The 16,767-nt window shown below is 39.4% G+C and overlaps 1 protein-coding gene across 1 annotated transcript in view; it reads right to left on the bottom strand.

The window, feature by feature from the left end:
* Positions 1 to 16,767, bottom strand: part of LOC124605384 (TATA box-binding protein-associated factor RNA polymerase I subunit B) — a 309,701-nt gene that overhangs the window by 138,738 nt on the left and 154,196 nt on the right. Inside the window, exon 6 of the mRNA XM_047137024.1 lies at positions 816 to 1,031. Coding sequence (XP_046992980.1) covers positions 816 to 1,031 — 216 coding nt within the window. The remainder of the gene's footprint in view (positions 1 to 815; positions 1,032 to 16,767) is intronic.

Raw genomic sequence — 16,767 nt, 5'->3', positions numbered from 1 at the left:
CTCAATATGTAACAATATTATGAAAAGGGAGTTTGCTACTCACTGTATAGTGGAGATGCTAAGGCACTGATAGGCATATTATGTTCAATACATCATTGGAATCTGGCATAATGGTGGGTGTCAGTGAAATGCACTGCCCGGGGTTTCAAGCATGGAGTGTGACATCGTGTATTATGGTATGTTTCCAGGGAGAAGTTTGGTTTCCTAGCATTAATAGGACCTGTAGCATCTGTGTAAGAGTATCAAAGCAGTCCCAGTTTTGTGTATCTCCTATGATCTTCATGATGTGCATGTACAGCTGTTCCTCTAACTACACAATCTCTCTTCAGTGTGACGTCACTCTTTTTGGCACTTAATAGTACTTACATCTTGATGTGTCTTAAGTAGAAAAACAATCCTTTCATCTCAATTATGCCTTAAACAATGTCTTGCATACATCTTCCAACACCATAGTTCATTCTACATGGCAGCACCATAAAACAACTAACTGATACTGCCCCCGACAATCTCCTGTCTTCAGAGCCTACATACTGACTGCAACAGTTTACCTTTATAAGTAAAATCAGGACAGGCTGCTTTTCAGTGCCCACTTAAAACTGTAATATATTGATGAATTTGGAAACTTCACTGTTTCCAAGTAATTATCAAGCAGAGTATAGAGCTCACACCTTCTATCGCATACCTTGTAACCACAGGATACAATCTGCATCCCTTAACCAGGATGTGTGGAGATGTGAATGTGCTTTCAAGGCCAATAAGAGATGTTAAAGTAGAATTATGCACTCACATTATGAGGAAGTGAAGAAAACATTTACCTTAATAGATCACTGAGTTGTTGTTCACTGCAGTCAACAAGAAGGCCAAGATGAATGAGGTTAAGCAATCTGGTGCGACCAAGAAAGTTTGGATCTGCTGATGAACGGAGGTCCGAATTACCAACACGTTTGTGCCCTTTGTACATTCCTCGAGCACCACAGATCTTCCTTAGCAATCTTTTTCGCTCTTTCAGTAAGACTTCTGATCCACAACCCCTGTAAACAAATGACATAACATGAAAATTCATTACAAATATTTTCTGGCTGGCTGGTGAGGATGAACGAATTGTTACTGCAATTATGAACACCACTTCTCTACTGTTAGATGTTTCATAACAAGAAAAATGATGACATGATGATACAATGCAATGATGACAAAAAAAAGACAACCAAGATATTTTACATACAGTTCATGATCAAAACAGATTTCAGAATTTCAGTTTTTTAATGTGTGTTACTAAACGAAATGTAACAGGCCACTCATCGCATTTAGTAATCTTCTCACATGTTCCAAAACACACCACTGAAAACCATCATGCTCTGCACAATATTACTTTTACAACATGTTTGACATGACCTCATTCACCAAGAGCAAATCAGCCAAAGATGTTACATGACATATACTGCTCATATTGCAAACAAAAGCAGCTTACACCTGTTTCACTAATAACTTATTTTTAATTTATTATTTCATATTGTTTCAATAATCAATATCAAAACTGACACTTGCAAATTTAATTTTAATATCAAAAACATCCAAATAAATTAATTACTGCAGCAAGTTATTGAAAAAAGAGCCTTCCCAATACATCTAATTAACTTTGTAAAGGATTTTACAAAGAGACAAAAACTATAATCAAAGAAGGAGATAGCTTCTGTAAACGATTAACAACAACACAAGGAGTTACACAATGATGTGGCCTGTCTCTAATTCTTTTCAACATCTACATATGTGACTTAGTCAGGGCTTGGAAATAAGATATCATCTATGGCATAATGATCAACAGACAAATGTTTTAATACTCTGCTATACACAGATGATCAAATAATAATTCAAGAAATGAAAATAATCTTCAGAGAACTGCCAATCAGTTTAGTTTCTTGGCTTCTAAATATAACATGAACATCTGAATTATGAAAATAAAGATTATGGCATTTAGGGAAAATCTCCTACAAGATCTTAAAGTGGAGTAAATAATGTTAAAGTGGAACAGGTAATACACTTTCAGTACCTCATCTGTGACATAGGATAAAATAAGATCTTAAAATTTAACACAATCTGTGGAACAGTTAAAAGTACTGAACAAAAAAAATTGAGGGAGGGAGGGGGAGGGGGGCATAAGAGACACAGATCAAGTTTTATGTCATTGCAGTACCTACTATTTCCTTTGGATCTGAAACCTGAGTGCCCAGCCAAAAAGGATGTGACTAGGATCCAGGCTGTGGAAATGAGATTTCACTATAGAGTTTAAAGGTGTCCCAGAGAAGATTACTTCAGAAATGAAGACAATAAGAATGAATTATTAGCTGATTTGATGCACAGCAAAAATAGATCGAAACATAAATACAGATCTAAACAGAAACAGACTGCGGAAACATGTAGATAGGTTGGATAGGATGTATGAATATAGACTTTCATAATAAATTCTTCATTACAAATGTAGGGACAAGACAGAAGACCACAGAAGATATAGCTGGACCTCATTGACCGGAACAGGTGAAATCACCTAATCCATGAAGGGAGAAGGAGAAGGAGAAGGAGGAGGAGGAGGAGGAGGAGGCTCCGAAGAAGAACAAGAATTAATTACATACAAAATGACACTTTTCAAATTATTTTTGAACCAACATGATTCAAGTACAGATGTCACTTGACGATATATCTCACTTAGATTCATGCCTATACTTTGTTTAGATGTCATTTAAGTTATAAATTGTGGATTTAAAAAGAAATTATATATGAAGCTTCATTGGATTGCCATGTGAATTAAGTAAGTGTATCATGTTGTTTACTAAACAGTGAGAGCACAGTTCAATTAAAAAGAAGAGCATGTTCTCTCAATTAATCCCTGTGGAGCCCCACAGGTATGCCATCTGGTCCAGTTGCTTTTCCAAAGTTGAGCAGTTTTAGCCAATTTTCTATTCTGTGATCAGCTATCTCACTATCTATCATTCCAGCTTTTGTGTAGTGGTTGAAAGGAGGGAGTCCATTACGATTTTCTGCAGCGAAACAATTTCAGAAGAGCAAATTGTATTCAGTCTTCTTTCTGCCAACTTCTGTTTCAGTGCTAGTATAGCCACTGAGCAACTGGAAAGATGATTTCAACCTGCTTACGGACATTACATAGGATGGTTTGTTTGTAAAAATTATATTTTCAAATTCACTGAACATTTCTTGTATTGCTTTCCTTATGCTCTTTCTGGCTTCATTCATCTTTTGTTTGTTTACTAAATGGAAGACGAAGCTCGCTCTATTTTTGCAGCAACTCGAACCTTGGTAGGTCTTTTCCATCCCTCATGACTTTGGTTGGGACATACTTGTCTACCTGTTTATCCCATTTATCTATTAGTGCTCCACATCTTTATCCTCAGAGTTTGTAATGTTGGCTACTTAAATAATCTGAACTTTATATCCTGTAACTTCTGCGATAAAAATATTTTCCTACTTTTTTTAACAATCCTTGCACTACTTGATGCTATGACAGCCTTATGATCACTGATTCCCTCCTTGATGTTTAATGATTCCAAATGTAAGAGTCTGCTTGAAGTAACTGTCAGGCAAGATATTCAGAACGATCTCACATGAATCCCTGTCTCTGTCACAAGTTTTAATGGCACTGTCACAAGTTTTAATGGCATGACTCTTACCATTTTATAGCTGACAAAACTGTCACAGATGTTCTCTTTCCACTATTTGTTAACCTACATTAATCTAGGCTCAAATCTTCCTCTATTACAGCTCATCCATTTAATAGTTACTGCTATTAATGGGTGATGATGACACTGTCTTTTCAAGGCATGCACATGAAAGCAAGAATCTGTATTAAAGCCCCAACAGGTAAAAATTTTAATTTGTCATTAAGTTTTAATGATCTATCTTTCAATTAGGACCATGGCAAAGGTAAAGTAAAACAAAAGCAGAATAATTACATATTTTAAAATGTTTCAGTAATTCAAGGCACATCCTTCAAATAATGGCATCTTAAAGTTATCTGTTGCAATGATGTTGAAACCTGTGTGGATAATCAAGTGCATTAAAGAGCCCACTTCTAAGGCACAGGGAGGCATGCTGGCCCCAGATCAAATCTGCCCAGTGGGTTCATGACTGTTCCAACTACAAACACAAGGAAACACATAGCCATAAGAGAGATACAGTTTACTGGGTCATGGAATACAATGAGAATGATTTACTTGTCTCAAACAGATTTAACAACTGAGGTCCTGGAAGCCCATGCACGCCCTTTAAAAATGCTATCTGAATCAGGTGGCTTACCACACGACTCCCTCAGAGCTTCTGGCGATAGAGATCCAGTTCCCATTCCCACTGATAGTGGCGCATGCTCAGTGCAGTGGGAGCGCCAGCACTGGCACCAGCTGCAGGAAGCAAACCAGTCGTCAGTGCTGACACATCCCTCACCACTGGGGTATGTGGAAATGGCCAGGCCTGCTCGACCCCTAGAGTGACCAGGGCCAACAAAGAGTATAATCGACTCATGGCCCAAGGAAGGACACCTGTGCCCATCCAGGAACGCAAATGATTTTGATGGCATATCATGAGCCAACCTTCGGTGCATACCATGAAGATGTGGTGATCGCACTGACTCCGAATGATGGCCAGAATCCAGTGAGAATGCCACTCAAATGCTCTGACCCAAACTGGAGTGACAGGTGCGAACATTGGCAAAATTGACATCACTTGCGGACACATGCCTGGGACCAAGAGGCTGAGCAGTGTTCACAAGTGACAGCTGTGCAGGAGCTCAATGGGATCCTTAACTCCTATTGGCATCATTCTGTACGAGCTAAATAAAAACGTGAGAGCCTTCATGACTGGGGAATATTCTACGTGTTTGTACATCAGTGCCTTAAACATTTAGACAAGACATTCTGTCTCATCGTTTGACTGTGGATGGAAGGGAGACACCGCTGTGTGTATAAAAGTCCATTAAAGATTGTTCCACAGACAATAAGTTCGACAGAGCCTCGACAGTCACTATCACAGATGGAACATAAATGCCATACAGGAAAACGAGAAAAAGCATCTATTGCCAATAACCAGAAAGTATCTAAAAAAAGGATCAGCAAAATCAATGTGGACTCTTTTTCCAAATCTGTGCACGAGCTGGTGGGAAAAAACAGTGTGCAGTGTCACCTGCTGGCCCAAATACTTGCGGCAAGTGTCTGGGCAAAATACGTGGCAGTGTGCCAACAGTTTTGAGCAAGAGATCCCCCAGCAGTGCTGATGTAATAAGTGGGCACCTCCCACAGCAGAGCCACTGGAACCATGACATACAGAGTAAACCCTTCTGCCAACAGGTAAATAATGCCATCCAATACAGAAAGATGATGGCATAACACACAAAAATTCTAAGGCAGATGCAATGCCTGATCTGGCAGAAGGTCATGTCACCCACGGTTTATCACATGTATGACTTGCTGGAGCACCGGATCTGGCACCATAGTACACGCAATGTGGGAACTTGTGATGGGGAAGCAGGGGACAGAGTAGAGATTGACATACTGCTGCTATGTGACCTTTTTTTACATTTTTAGCAAGAGGCCCGCTGCTTGGGGCCGGCCACCCTCTCATGCTGTACAAAACAAGAGGGGCATGAAGGAAGTAGCATTCACTGTGCCTGTTGCTGATGACGGATTTGTGCTGGCATGGTTGGCTTGTTTGTACTGTGACTACCTCCTCTTCTACTAGAACAATAGGCTTCATGTATTGGGGCTGCAAGCTGTCAACATCAGCCCAAGACTCGTAATTGGTGGGCCGCAGCGTGAGAGATATCAAACTATTTCTAATATAGGGTCCTCAAACTGAAAGGCATGCTGATGCACCTCGTTATCTGGAGCTGAACAGATGATTGCACTTCTGAGCATGATGTCCACATAAGCTCCTGAGATTTAGCTGACACATAACTGATACCGTGGTTGCACAAGCTTTATTGCTGCAGCCATTTGTGACACTGGTAGAACTCAACAAATTCAACACACACACAGGGACTGTATGCATACATTTGTGGTGTAGGAGAAAGCAAACAACACACAGCATCCAAAGAAATCAATGCTGAGTCTTGTAGAGGAGCTAACTGGTACAGAAGTGAGAGATGTGGGAGTGTACTCATGGCCATGATAAGAAAAGAGCCTTACAGAACTCCATGTTGAGTTGACCACCCAGAACACCACTTCACCACTTCCCATATGTATCCCAGTGTACTGTAGATTCATCATAAATGGTGGTGGTGGTGCGGGGGGGGGGGGGGGGGGGGGGGCGGGATGGTAGAGGGTGATCAACCAGTGACTGAGCCTGGGTGACATGGCCATATGTTGCACCAGTGTATGGAGTGAAGCCTCTTTGGAAGAGGCCAAATAACGAAACACACAAAAATTCACCCCTCAACATCACCCCACCTGTGTTCCAACTAGGAACACAAGGACACACAAAGCCATGAAAGAGACAAAATTTATTATGTCACAGGGTGACATCAATAAGAATACAAAAAGAACCATTTACACATCTTGAACACATTTAACAACTGAGGGTCTGGAGCCTGTGTATGCCCTTATAAAAATTCAATCCCTGACAAGTGTTGCTGTGCATGCACAGCAGACTTATGATGGTAGGTAATCAGGCTGACCCTGCTGGTCACCTCAGCAGTTGGGAGAATGACATTTAATGGCAGTGTCCATTTCACTTGGACGGGAATATTGGTGTCATCATAGTATGAAGGCTTTCACGACCGGATGACATATCTTCTGGTAAACCTTGCGGGATGTAAGGTCGTGGTCCATGAAACTCTTCAGCTCCTAACGTTTCGTCCAGTGCTTCGCTGGACATCTTCAGAGGGGTGTTTCTCCTCCGGTGAGTCTTGCCGGCAAGACTCACCGGAGGAGAAACACCCCTCTGAAGATGTCCAGCGAAGCACTGGACGAAACGTTAGGAGCTGAAGAGTTTCATGGACCACGACCTTACATCCCGCAAGGTTTACCAGAAGATATTGGTGTCATGCTGAGAAAGAATATCACAAAAATTCTAATAAGTTTTACACCCTACCAGTCACACTAATACTTTATGTTGGTAAATTATTTTTCTGTGGTGGTATTAATAAGATTATTTTTCTCACCTTCATTTTTTCCCATATTTAATTATATTCCAGTAACTGCAATACCATTACAAAATTAACATTGGCTCATTTGGCTAATTAATAATAAACAGAGTTTCACAAAAAGAATGTCGCCTTCCCTCCACAGATTACAACATGAGTTCACTAAGCACCAACATAACACTCACATGTTGATTTAATCTGCTGGTAACAAACCTAGCAGCACACTTCTGAATTGCTTCAGTGTCTTCCTTTAATCTGATCTGGTGTGGATTCAAAAAATGAGTTGTGCAAGTATTTTATAGATGGTCTCCTTTCTAGATAATACACTTTCCTAAAACTCTCCCACTAAACTGAAGTCAACTATTCGCCTTCCCTACAACTATCCTCACACACTCATTCTGTTTCAAATTATTTTGCAACATTACACCTAGATAGTTAATAATTGTGACGTTGCCAAGCAGTACACTGCTAATACCATACTCAAACATTACAGGATTGTTTTTCTTCTGTTCAGCAGTAGTAACTTACATTTTTCTACATTTAGAGCAAGCTGCCATTTGTCAACCAAATAGAAATACTGTCCAGGTCATCCTATATCCTAGAAATAAAAATTCTGTCTAAGAATAGAAATAGAATAGAAACAGAAGAAAGTAGAAATTCTGTCTAAGTCATCCTATATCGTGTGTGTGTGTGTGTGTGTGTGTGTGTGTGTGTGTGTGTGTATTTTTGACAAAGGCCTTGCTGGCTGAAAGTTTATTGTGTGACAAGACTTTTTTATCCTTTTCATAATACTGTTACAGTCCATTCCAGATTTTCCATTGTTTGATAGATCCTTCTACAGGCACTCATTGACAATGCTTTCCCATGTACTACAGTGTCATGAGAAAAGGGTTGCAGATTGCTGCTCACCCTATCCATCAGATCATTTATGAATGTAGAGAGCAAGAGTGGTCCTATCACACTTCCCGGGGTATTCCTAAAGTTACCCTTGTCTCTGATTTAACACTCACCATCCAGGACAAAAAACTGGGTTCTATTACTTAAAAAGTCTCTGAATGACTTACTTATCTGGAAACCTATTCCATATACTCAGACCTTTGTTAACAGTCTGTAGTGGGGCACTGGGTCAGACGCTTTCCAGACATCTAGGAATACAAAATTTGCATGTCGCCCTTCATTAATGATTCACTGGATATTATGTCACAAAAAGAGGAAGGCAAGTTAAGCAGGGTAATAATTTCTAAATACATGCTGAATTGTGGACAGAAGGTTTTCTGTCTCAAGGATTTGATTATATTCAAACTCAGAAAATTTTCAAGAACTATGCAGGAAACCAATGTTAAGTTAATGGTCTGTAATTTTGTGGGTCCATTCTTTTATTCTCCTTTTTATATATATATATATATATATATATATATATATATATATATATATATATATATATATGAGTCACCTGCATTTTTTTTATAGTTGCTGGAGCTTTGCACTAGATGAGAGAATCGTGATAAATATGAGCTAGGTAGGTCACCAATCTACATAAAACTGACCTGGTTCCTTTCTAGACTTGGTGACTCACTTGATTTCAGTTCTCTCCTCCACTTCTCAACACCAGGGATGCATATTTCTATGCCCTCAATAAGGGAGCCTGTGCGACAGTCAAATGATGGTATGTGTGTATGGTCCTCCTGCATGAATAATTTTTAAATGTGAAATTTAAGACTTTAGCTTTCATTTTGCTGTCTTCTATTGCCACGGAAGACTGGTCAATGAGTGACTGGATAGCAGTCTTTGACCTTCTTATTGATTTTCCATAGGACCAGAATTTTCTTTGGTTCTCCACAAGATCCTTGGATAAGGTATGACAGTGAAATTTGTACACTTCGTGCAGCGATCTTTTCACACACACACAAGAATTATTGCTAAATTTTGTTTGCCAACATGTTTTCTTCCTTAGCCTTTTCCAAAATTGTTATTAATCACATTGGAACTAACTCAGTACATACTTCTCCAGATCATGATTTACAATCAGTTCAAATCCTGGCTATAATTCCTCTATGTCCATCATACTGGAACTACATTATGTCCATTCACTGTACAAGTTAAAAGCTAACTGCTTAACTGCTCTTTCCAGCCTAACTGCTATCCTAGCTTTCTTAGCAGATTTATTAACTTTAGTAACCATAATCACTATGATGGTACTCAATAAAGTGACATCTGTTTGTAGCTACAAGATATAAAATATTTTCGTATTCTGCGGGTTGTCGAACAAACTCCACACCACAGATTTTGGAAAACATGTTCAGGGCTACATCATAAGCCTGTCTGTCTGAACCAACTGCAATGAATACATAGACGACCCAGTATATATTGAGATCTCCAGCTAATATTGCATGACTGGAGTACTTCTGCACTACAGAGCTTAGTCTGTCTTCGAATGATTCTACAACCACTGCAGCAGAATTGGATGGTCAGTAAAATCATCCGATGATTAACTTGAATTCACTTGGGCTGGTTACTTGTATCCAGATAACTTCACAGTTAAGACTCAATTTAAACCTCTATAGAAACAGTATTTTTGTCAACTGCAGTGAACACTGTGCCTCCAATCACGTCTAACCTCTCTTTCAGCTATACATTCTGTGCCTCGTTAAATATTTCAGAGCTTTCTACTTCAAGTTTCATCCAGCTCTTGGTTCCGAGAATAATTTGAGCGGACAAATTTTCTGGAGGTTAGTAAATACAGTAACTTTGTTATGAATGCTTTGGCAATTTACTTTAAAATTTTGGCAGTAAAAGTGCCTTTACTTTGTACATGATCTGATTTTGCTTTCTTCATATCGACCAATGAGCACTCATGAGAGGATCTCAATCTGTCACCTGGCATAAAAAACCCTCATGTGCACTGAACAAGTATTCTGCTACCGGAGTTATCCTTTCCTGTACCCAGGACCTCACAGAATGATCAAAACTATTGAGTAAGATGGTTACAAAAGACATATTATCACTGAATATGTAACAGAGTCAAAATAACTAAACTGGGTGGTTTCCACCATATGCTGATAGCAATATTAAAATCGAACTGTGTTAAAATTGCTACAATGACTTACAATAGAAGACAGCATGCCAGCACTTGCACAAAGTTGTATCTCCATTGGGCAGAAAAACAGTGACTGACTAACAATGCAAATAATGGTGAAGCAATGTATACAAATAACAGAAACAGTAATTGTGATTAAACAGAATGATCATGACTAATGAATAGAAGCAGTTACAAAAAACTTATTGGCACTGCATCTCTAAAAGAATTAAAAGACCTTAAATGAGTAGTTCCAGTTGTGTGTTGCTAACAAATTAAAAGCGAGTTGCATTAAACTTGTTACAGTTCTGTACAATAAAAGAACAAATGCCAGTTCTTACACAAAGTCGTATTGTCATCAAACAAACGAAACACTGAGTGACTGATTACACAAATGATTATTAAGTAATTATACACACATCAAAAAAAGTTTTGCATCACCCTGGTTCCCAGAACTCCTGGAGATGGACATTAACTGTGGATACTGTATCAGAGACACAGTCCTTTTGACTATTCAGAGATGTCACTAAACACACCCAAAGATGTAAACAACCATGCATGAGCAGCGCCTATTAGACGGAGGGGGTCCGACAGTCGATCAGTTACAGTCATTCCACCAGGAAGGAGGTAAACGGTCCATGTTGTCTGTAGTTCAACCAAGCCTAGATGGTCAATACCGCAGTTCAATCACATCCGCAATGTTTCTTTGTGTCAGGAAGCACTCTCAACAAGGGAAGTGTCCAGGTATCTCAGAGTGAACCAAAGTAATATTGTTCAGACATGTAGAAGATACAGAGAGACAGGAATTGTTGATGACACGCCTCTCTCAGACTGCGCAAGAGCTACTATTGCAGTGGATGACCGCTACCTATGGGTTATGGCTCAGAGGAAACCTGACAGCAATGCCACCATGTTAAATAACACTTTTCATGCAGCCACAGGACGTCATGTTATGATTCAAACTGCGTGCAATAGGCTGCATGATGCGCAACTTCACTCCCGCCGTCCATGGCGAGGTCAAACTTTGCAACCACGACACCATGCAGCTCGGTGCAGATGGGCCCAACAACATGCCGAATGGACCAATCAAGACTGGCATCACATTCTCTTCACCAGTGAGTGTCGCATATGCCTTCAAACAAACAATTGTCGGAGACGTGTTTGGAGGCAACCCGATCAGGCTGACCACCTTAGACACACTGTCCAGCGAACGCAGCAAGGTGGAGGTTCCCTGTTGTTTTGAGGTGGCATCATGTGGGGCCGACATATGCCGCTGGTGGTCATGGAAGCACCGTAACGGCTGTACAATACATGAATGCCACCCTCTGACCGACAGTGCAACCACATTGGCAGCATATTGATGAGGCATTCATCTTCATGGACGACAATTTGCACCCCCATCATGCACATCTTGTGAATGATTTCCTTCAGAACAACGGCATCGCTCAACTAGAGTGGCCAGCATGTTCTCCAGACATGAACCCTATCAAACATGGCTGGGATGGATTGAAAAGGGATGTTTATGGATGAAGTGACTCACCAATCACTCTGAAGGATCTATGCCGAATCGCCATTGAGGAGTGAGACAATCTGGACAAACAGTGCCTTGATGAACTTGTGGATAGTATGCTACGACGAATACAGGCATGTATCAATGCAAGAGGACGTGCTACAGGGTATTAGAGATACTGGTGTGAACAGCAATCTGGACCATCACCTCTGAAGGTCTCACTGTATGGTGGTACAGCATGCAATTTGTGGTTTTCAAGAGCAATAAAAATGGTGGAAATGATGTTTATGTTGATCTCTACTCCAATTTTCTGTACATGTTCCAGAACTCTCGGAACCGAGGTGATGCAAAACTTTTTTTGATGTGTGTATATAGCACAGGAAAACCTAAAATAGAGGTCACACAGAATGATCACCACCAATGAAAAAAGTGATCGTGAAAACTCAGGTTGTCATTAAACAGGTAAAAGACTAAAATTGATCACATTTATTCTTGTGACCACAATTACTGTTTCTTGTAAAGTGTACACAATTATTTCACAATTATTTGTGTAATCAGTCACTTACTGTTTTATCTGTCTAATGACACTACAACTTTGTGTAAGCACTGGCATTATCTGTTCAACTGTACATAACTGAAATAAATTTACCACAGCTCAGTTTTAATATTGTCAATGATATGCAACAGAAACCACCCAGTTTAATTATTTTAATTCATTTACATTTCACTACTATGATACCACAACAGATATATTGCGCATGACAGGGGCGAGCCTCTTTGGTGGTGTGACTCTGCCTGGACAGTCTAGTGTACACAGCAGGTCTTATATGCACTTACTGCTCATCATGCTCCTGCCAGATGGTTGGCAGAAAGTTTATGTGATCATCATGTCAATATTTTTCCTCTAACACTACATCACTGAAACTTGGTCAATGCAACACACTTTGACCGATGACCTTGCTGTCTGGCCCCTCCCTCAAATCAACCAACCAGCGAAGCAACACGCTTCACTTATTGCACAGACTGTTGAGTCCCTTGTCTAGAGGAAGCAAGTACAAAACGATACAGAGTGGGGAAGGTTTGTTAATCATTGGCAGTTCAAGGTGCGACAGTGGTTTGCGGCAGCAGCAGGAACCCCAGCGACCAAAGGGGCTGCCTGCTTGTGCATGCACAGTTTGAGCTTGGGCTGCAAGGTGCTGATGCCTTCACAGCACTGCACCAGTGAGCAGTGATGGGAGACAAGCCATGAGACTGAGGTGTGAACCTTGTGTTTTCAGATGACGTCTACACAAAGAAAACTATAGCCCGTTTAAAATTACTGATAGTTGACATCTATCACTTGCAGCGACAGTGTTGCCCCATCTCTTCCGGCAGCTCTGTTACTGACAAAATAGGGGGCGTCACTTCACAAGTGCTGTTAGTGGGCCTGCACATGTTCAACATTTATTGACATACCAGTTTTTTATACCTTCAAAATATTAAAGTGACCCTCAAACCATCAATAATATTGTAGTATTGTCAGTGGGTAACTGGCCACATAGGCACGGCACATACAAATAAAGTAAAATGTTGAAAGGTAAAGAAACCTTTTTGTGTACGTACTCCACTGATTGCTGGCTACAGGCAGCTGCACTGTCCAAAAGAGGGTGGATACCACTCTGGAACTTTCCGAATTGGATGAGCAGCTGGAAGTAATAATAAGTTCTGTAACACTATCTTTGATAAGACCTTCATTATTCCACACTTCGTCAATTACTTGCTCCGTAAGCATCACAACAGCCCTCCAGTCCATTTCGGCGACATTTTCCTGGCTCTGAAAAGTCAGAACCTCACTCACAGTAATTTTTTTTTTATTTTCGCGAGCAACACACCCTTTCCCTTGCACCCAAAAAGTTCAATAGTGTTAAAGTGGCAGTGATAAGGTGGTAATCTTATGACTCTAAGTCCATATTTATAAGCTACCACATCAATAACATAGGTTGGAAACTGTGGCTAGTGAAGTGGCACGAGTCCTAATAATTCCACTTTTTTCAGTGAATGATCCATAGTAAATCTGTGTTGTCATAACCACAAAATAATGTCTTCCTTTCAAGAGGACAGGGTTAGAGTCTTATCCTTTAAAACTGAATGGTATGGCACACTATCGATAATAATTACTGATGGATTTTCTAGACTAGGTAACAACGTATTTTCGAACCAATTTAAAAATGTTTCATGATTCATTTCCTCATGATACTCTGATGTTTTCTAGGACCTGAAAAGCAGTGTATAGCTGTGAAAAAGCCTTGGTAGGTACCAGCAAACAAAAGAATAATTCTACCATCTTTACTAGTGGCGAGTGTCATACCCACTCCTTTATCATAATTCCAACCTTTCGTACCAGTATGATAGGGATTCACCCACGTTTCATTGATCCAAACATTGTCCTTGAAATTAATGTCTTTCATTTCATAAAAAAACCTGCATCACCAAGTGGCTAAAATATATTTGTATTTAAAGCCGAGACTCTGCAGAACTAGTTGCAACGACAATGTGCTGCCTTCAAAAAGTTTGGCCTCACACAGTGTTGTAAGAAGCTTATCTAACGCAGGCCAATCTCTGTTATGATAATAATTGCATATGTGACGCTGGGTCGCATCTTGTGCGAAATTATCAAGACCCGTTACGCTGTTTCTGCATATTTCTTTTTTTGCTCAGCTTATGAAAACAAGAGGGTCCTGCTTCGCTTTTTTCATTCTTATATTTCTCTTTAATAATACAAAGCATGGTCAGATCACTAATCTCAACCGTGGTTGTTGCTCGTTCGACTACTTTGGAAACTGGTAAGAGAGGGCCTCCATTTTCCACCTCCCTCAAACTATTCCTGCACAATGCACAAGTTGCCACAATTGTCCTTTAAACACAATTCCTTACCCAACTTTCTCTTCTGATGTGTTTGCATCCCAGATCCTGGGTCTGCCCCTTTTCTTTTGGATTTCATCAGACATGATAAACCATACAAAAAAATACACGCACAACAATGGTTACAGAATATGCGTGTTTGATAGACAACACTTGCCAAACAATAGAAGTCAGCTGAGCAGTTGTTGTGGCAATTTGCCAACGGCCAACAGTTCGAGCGTGACATGGAGTGCTCTCGTTGGAGGAAACCAACTCCAGCCCATGAAGTGACAGCTATCTAGTAATTTAAAAACAGACTGTACAATGAGACACTCACAGAAAGTGATACTCTGTGAATTAGTCGCTCAGATTTAACGCATCGTAAGTACAAGGGCACTTTGTTACAGTACCTTCACAGTTGGAAAACTGCCATTTGGTTGAAAATTCCTCTGCTTGTTCCAAAAGTTTTTCTGTTCAAGGAACTGGAAATATGTAGGAGAAAGTTTGTAGACAATCCAAAATTCTGATGACATCTTGCGTAGAGATTTGGAAGGAAAATATTACGAGATGGGAAAGATTCTGATTTTGCTAAAAACCTGAAAAAAAGATAATTAAGCTACTATGCTTTTATTTTTAGTAAGTCGATATTTCATAGCATTTAAGTGATATTTTCAAGGACATATAAAGAAACGTTAGGGACTCATGTCATAGAGATAGAAGAGTAAGAATCCTTGGAATAGGATCAAATGTCTCAGTGAGCCCATGCATTCTGTATGACCACTAGGTAAATTGTTTGATTTTAAGCATACTACTTTCCTCTGCCAATAGTTTGCACATCTTTGTCTTTGAGAAAAATAAATTTCAGCTGTTTAAGTGCTTGCAGGAAATTTAAGGACAGGCCTAAATTTTATTGAATCCACGCGTGTCACTAAGGCAACAGCATTTCAGTCATTGTTTTACATAATGTTATTAGACATCTTAATTACTGTTCTTCAGTTAAATTTAACTGCTGTAGCTCTAATGATAGAATGTTTTACCATTTGGTAAACAAAGCTAAAAAGCCCTGTTTTTCTGACTAAAATGATACTCTTCTCGAAAACTGCTGTTTTATTACAGCATAGAAATCATACAAACACTAATACTAAAATATCCTGTTTTTCTGACTAAAATATTACCTTTCTCAAAAACTGCTACTCCTACACCTATGAATTTTTTACTGTTGTTCTATCACAGCAAAGAAATCATACAAATGCTAATTAATCATTTTGTCGCCTCTCAAACAAAGCTTTTCTCCAATAAATTCACTGGAATAATTACTCAGTTTCGTTCCATAATAAATCCCGATTGGCAACAGTTAGGCCCACTTTGACTGCTGATTCCATTACAAACAAGAAATGGAGAAAACAAATGCATGTTCAGTATTCGTGTAAGTGTTGCCAGCCGGTATTTATCGTCAAACGAAACTGACCAGTTTTGCCACCAAATTCACTGGGGAAAAATAATCTTATTATTTTATCCATTTTGGTTGGAGAAAACCACAGCCGTTTTCGTAAATTATGCTGTAGGTAATACAGCAACAAGACAAATTTTCTTGAAATGATTTTATTATACAATTAGCAGTTCTGGGCCCGAGTCCATCGTCAGATGGTAGCATTGGCTTCTTTTACATTTGTTTCATCCTGAAAAGCCCTCATTTACAGATTATATAGGAGAGCTTTTTCAGGATGACATAAATGTAAAAGAAGCCAATGCTATCACCTGATGATGGACTCGGGCCCAAAACTATTAAAGGTATAATAAAATCATTTCAAGAAAACTTGTGGATGATTACAATATTTCCTATGGTGTAATTTAAAAATAATCTTGTCAGAGTGGTAATCAAATCAGTAGCAACCTTTTTCCCCTGTTTTATTATCATTCTTGTGATTTCTATGGTGCAATGAAGTGGCAAGTAAAATTTAATAGCAGTTTTAGGGAAAGAAATCATCTTAGTCGGAAAAAACAGATTTTTTTTTTTTAGCTCTGTTCACAAAATGGAAAAATGTTTCATCTCCAAAAGTATTAGAGCATATTGTTACTTAGATGACACATGTGGATTCAATGAAATTTAGATGTATCTCTAAACTTTCTGCAAACACTGTATTGATACATTTCGAGAAC

The sequence above is a fragment of the Schistocerca americana genome, chromosome 3 (assembly GCF_021461395.2).
Source record: "Schistocerca americana isolate TAMUIC-IGC-003095 chromosome 3, iqSchAmer2.1, whole genome shotgun sequence".
NCBI lineage: Eukaryota > Metazoa > Arthropoda > Insecta > Orthoptera > Acrididae > Schistocerca > Schistocerca americana.
This window is presented reverse-complemented; position numbering and strand designations above follow the sequence as displayed.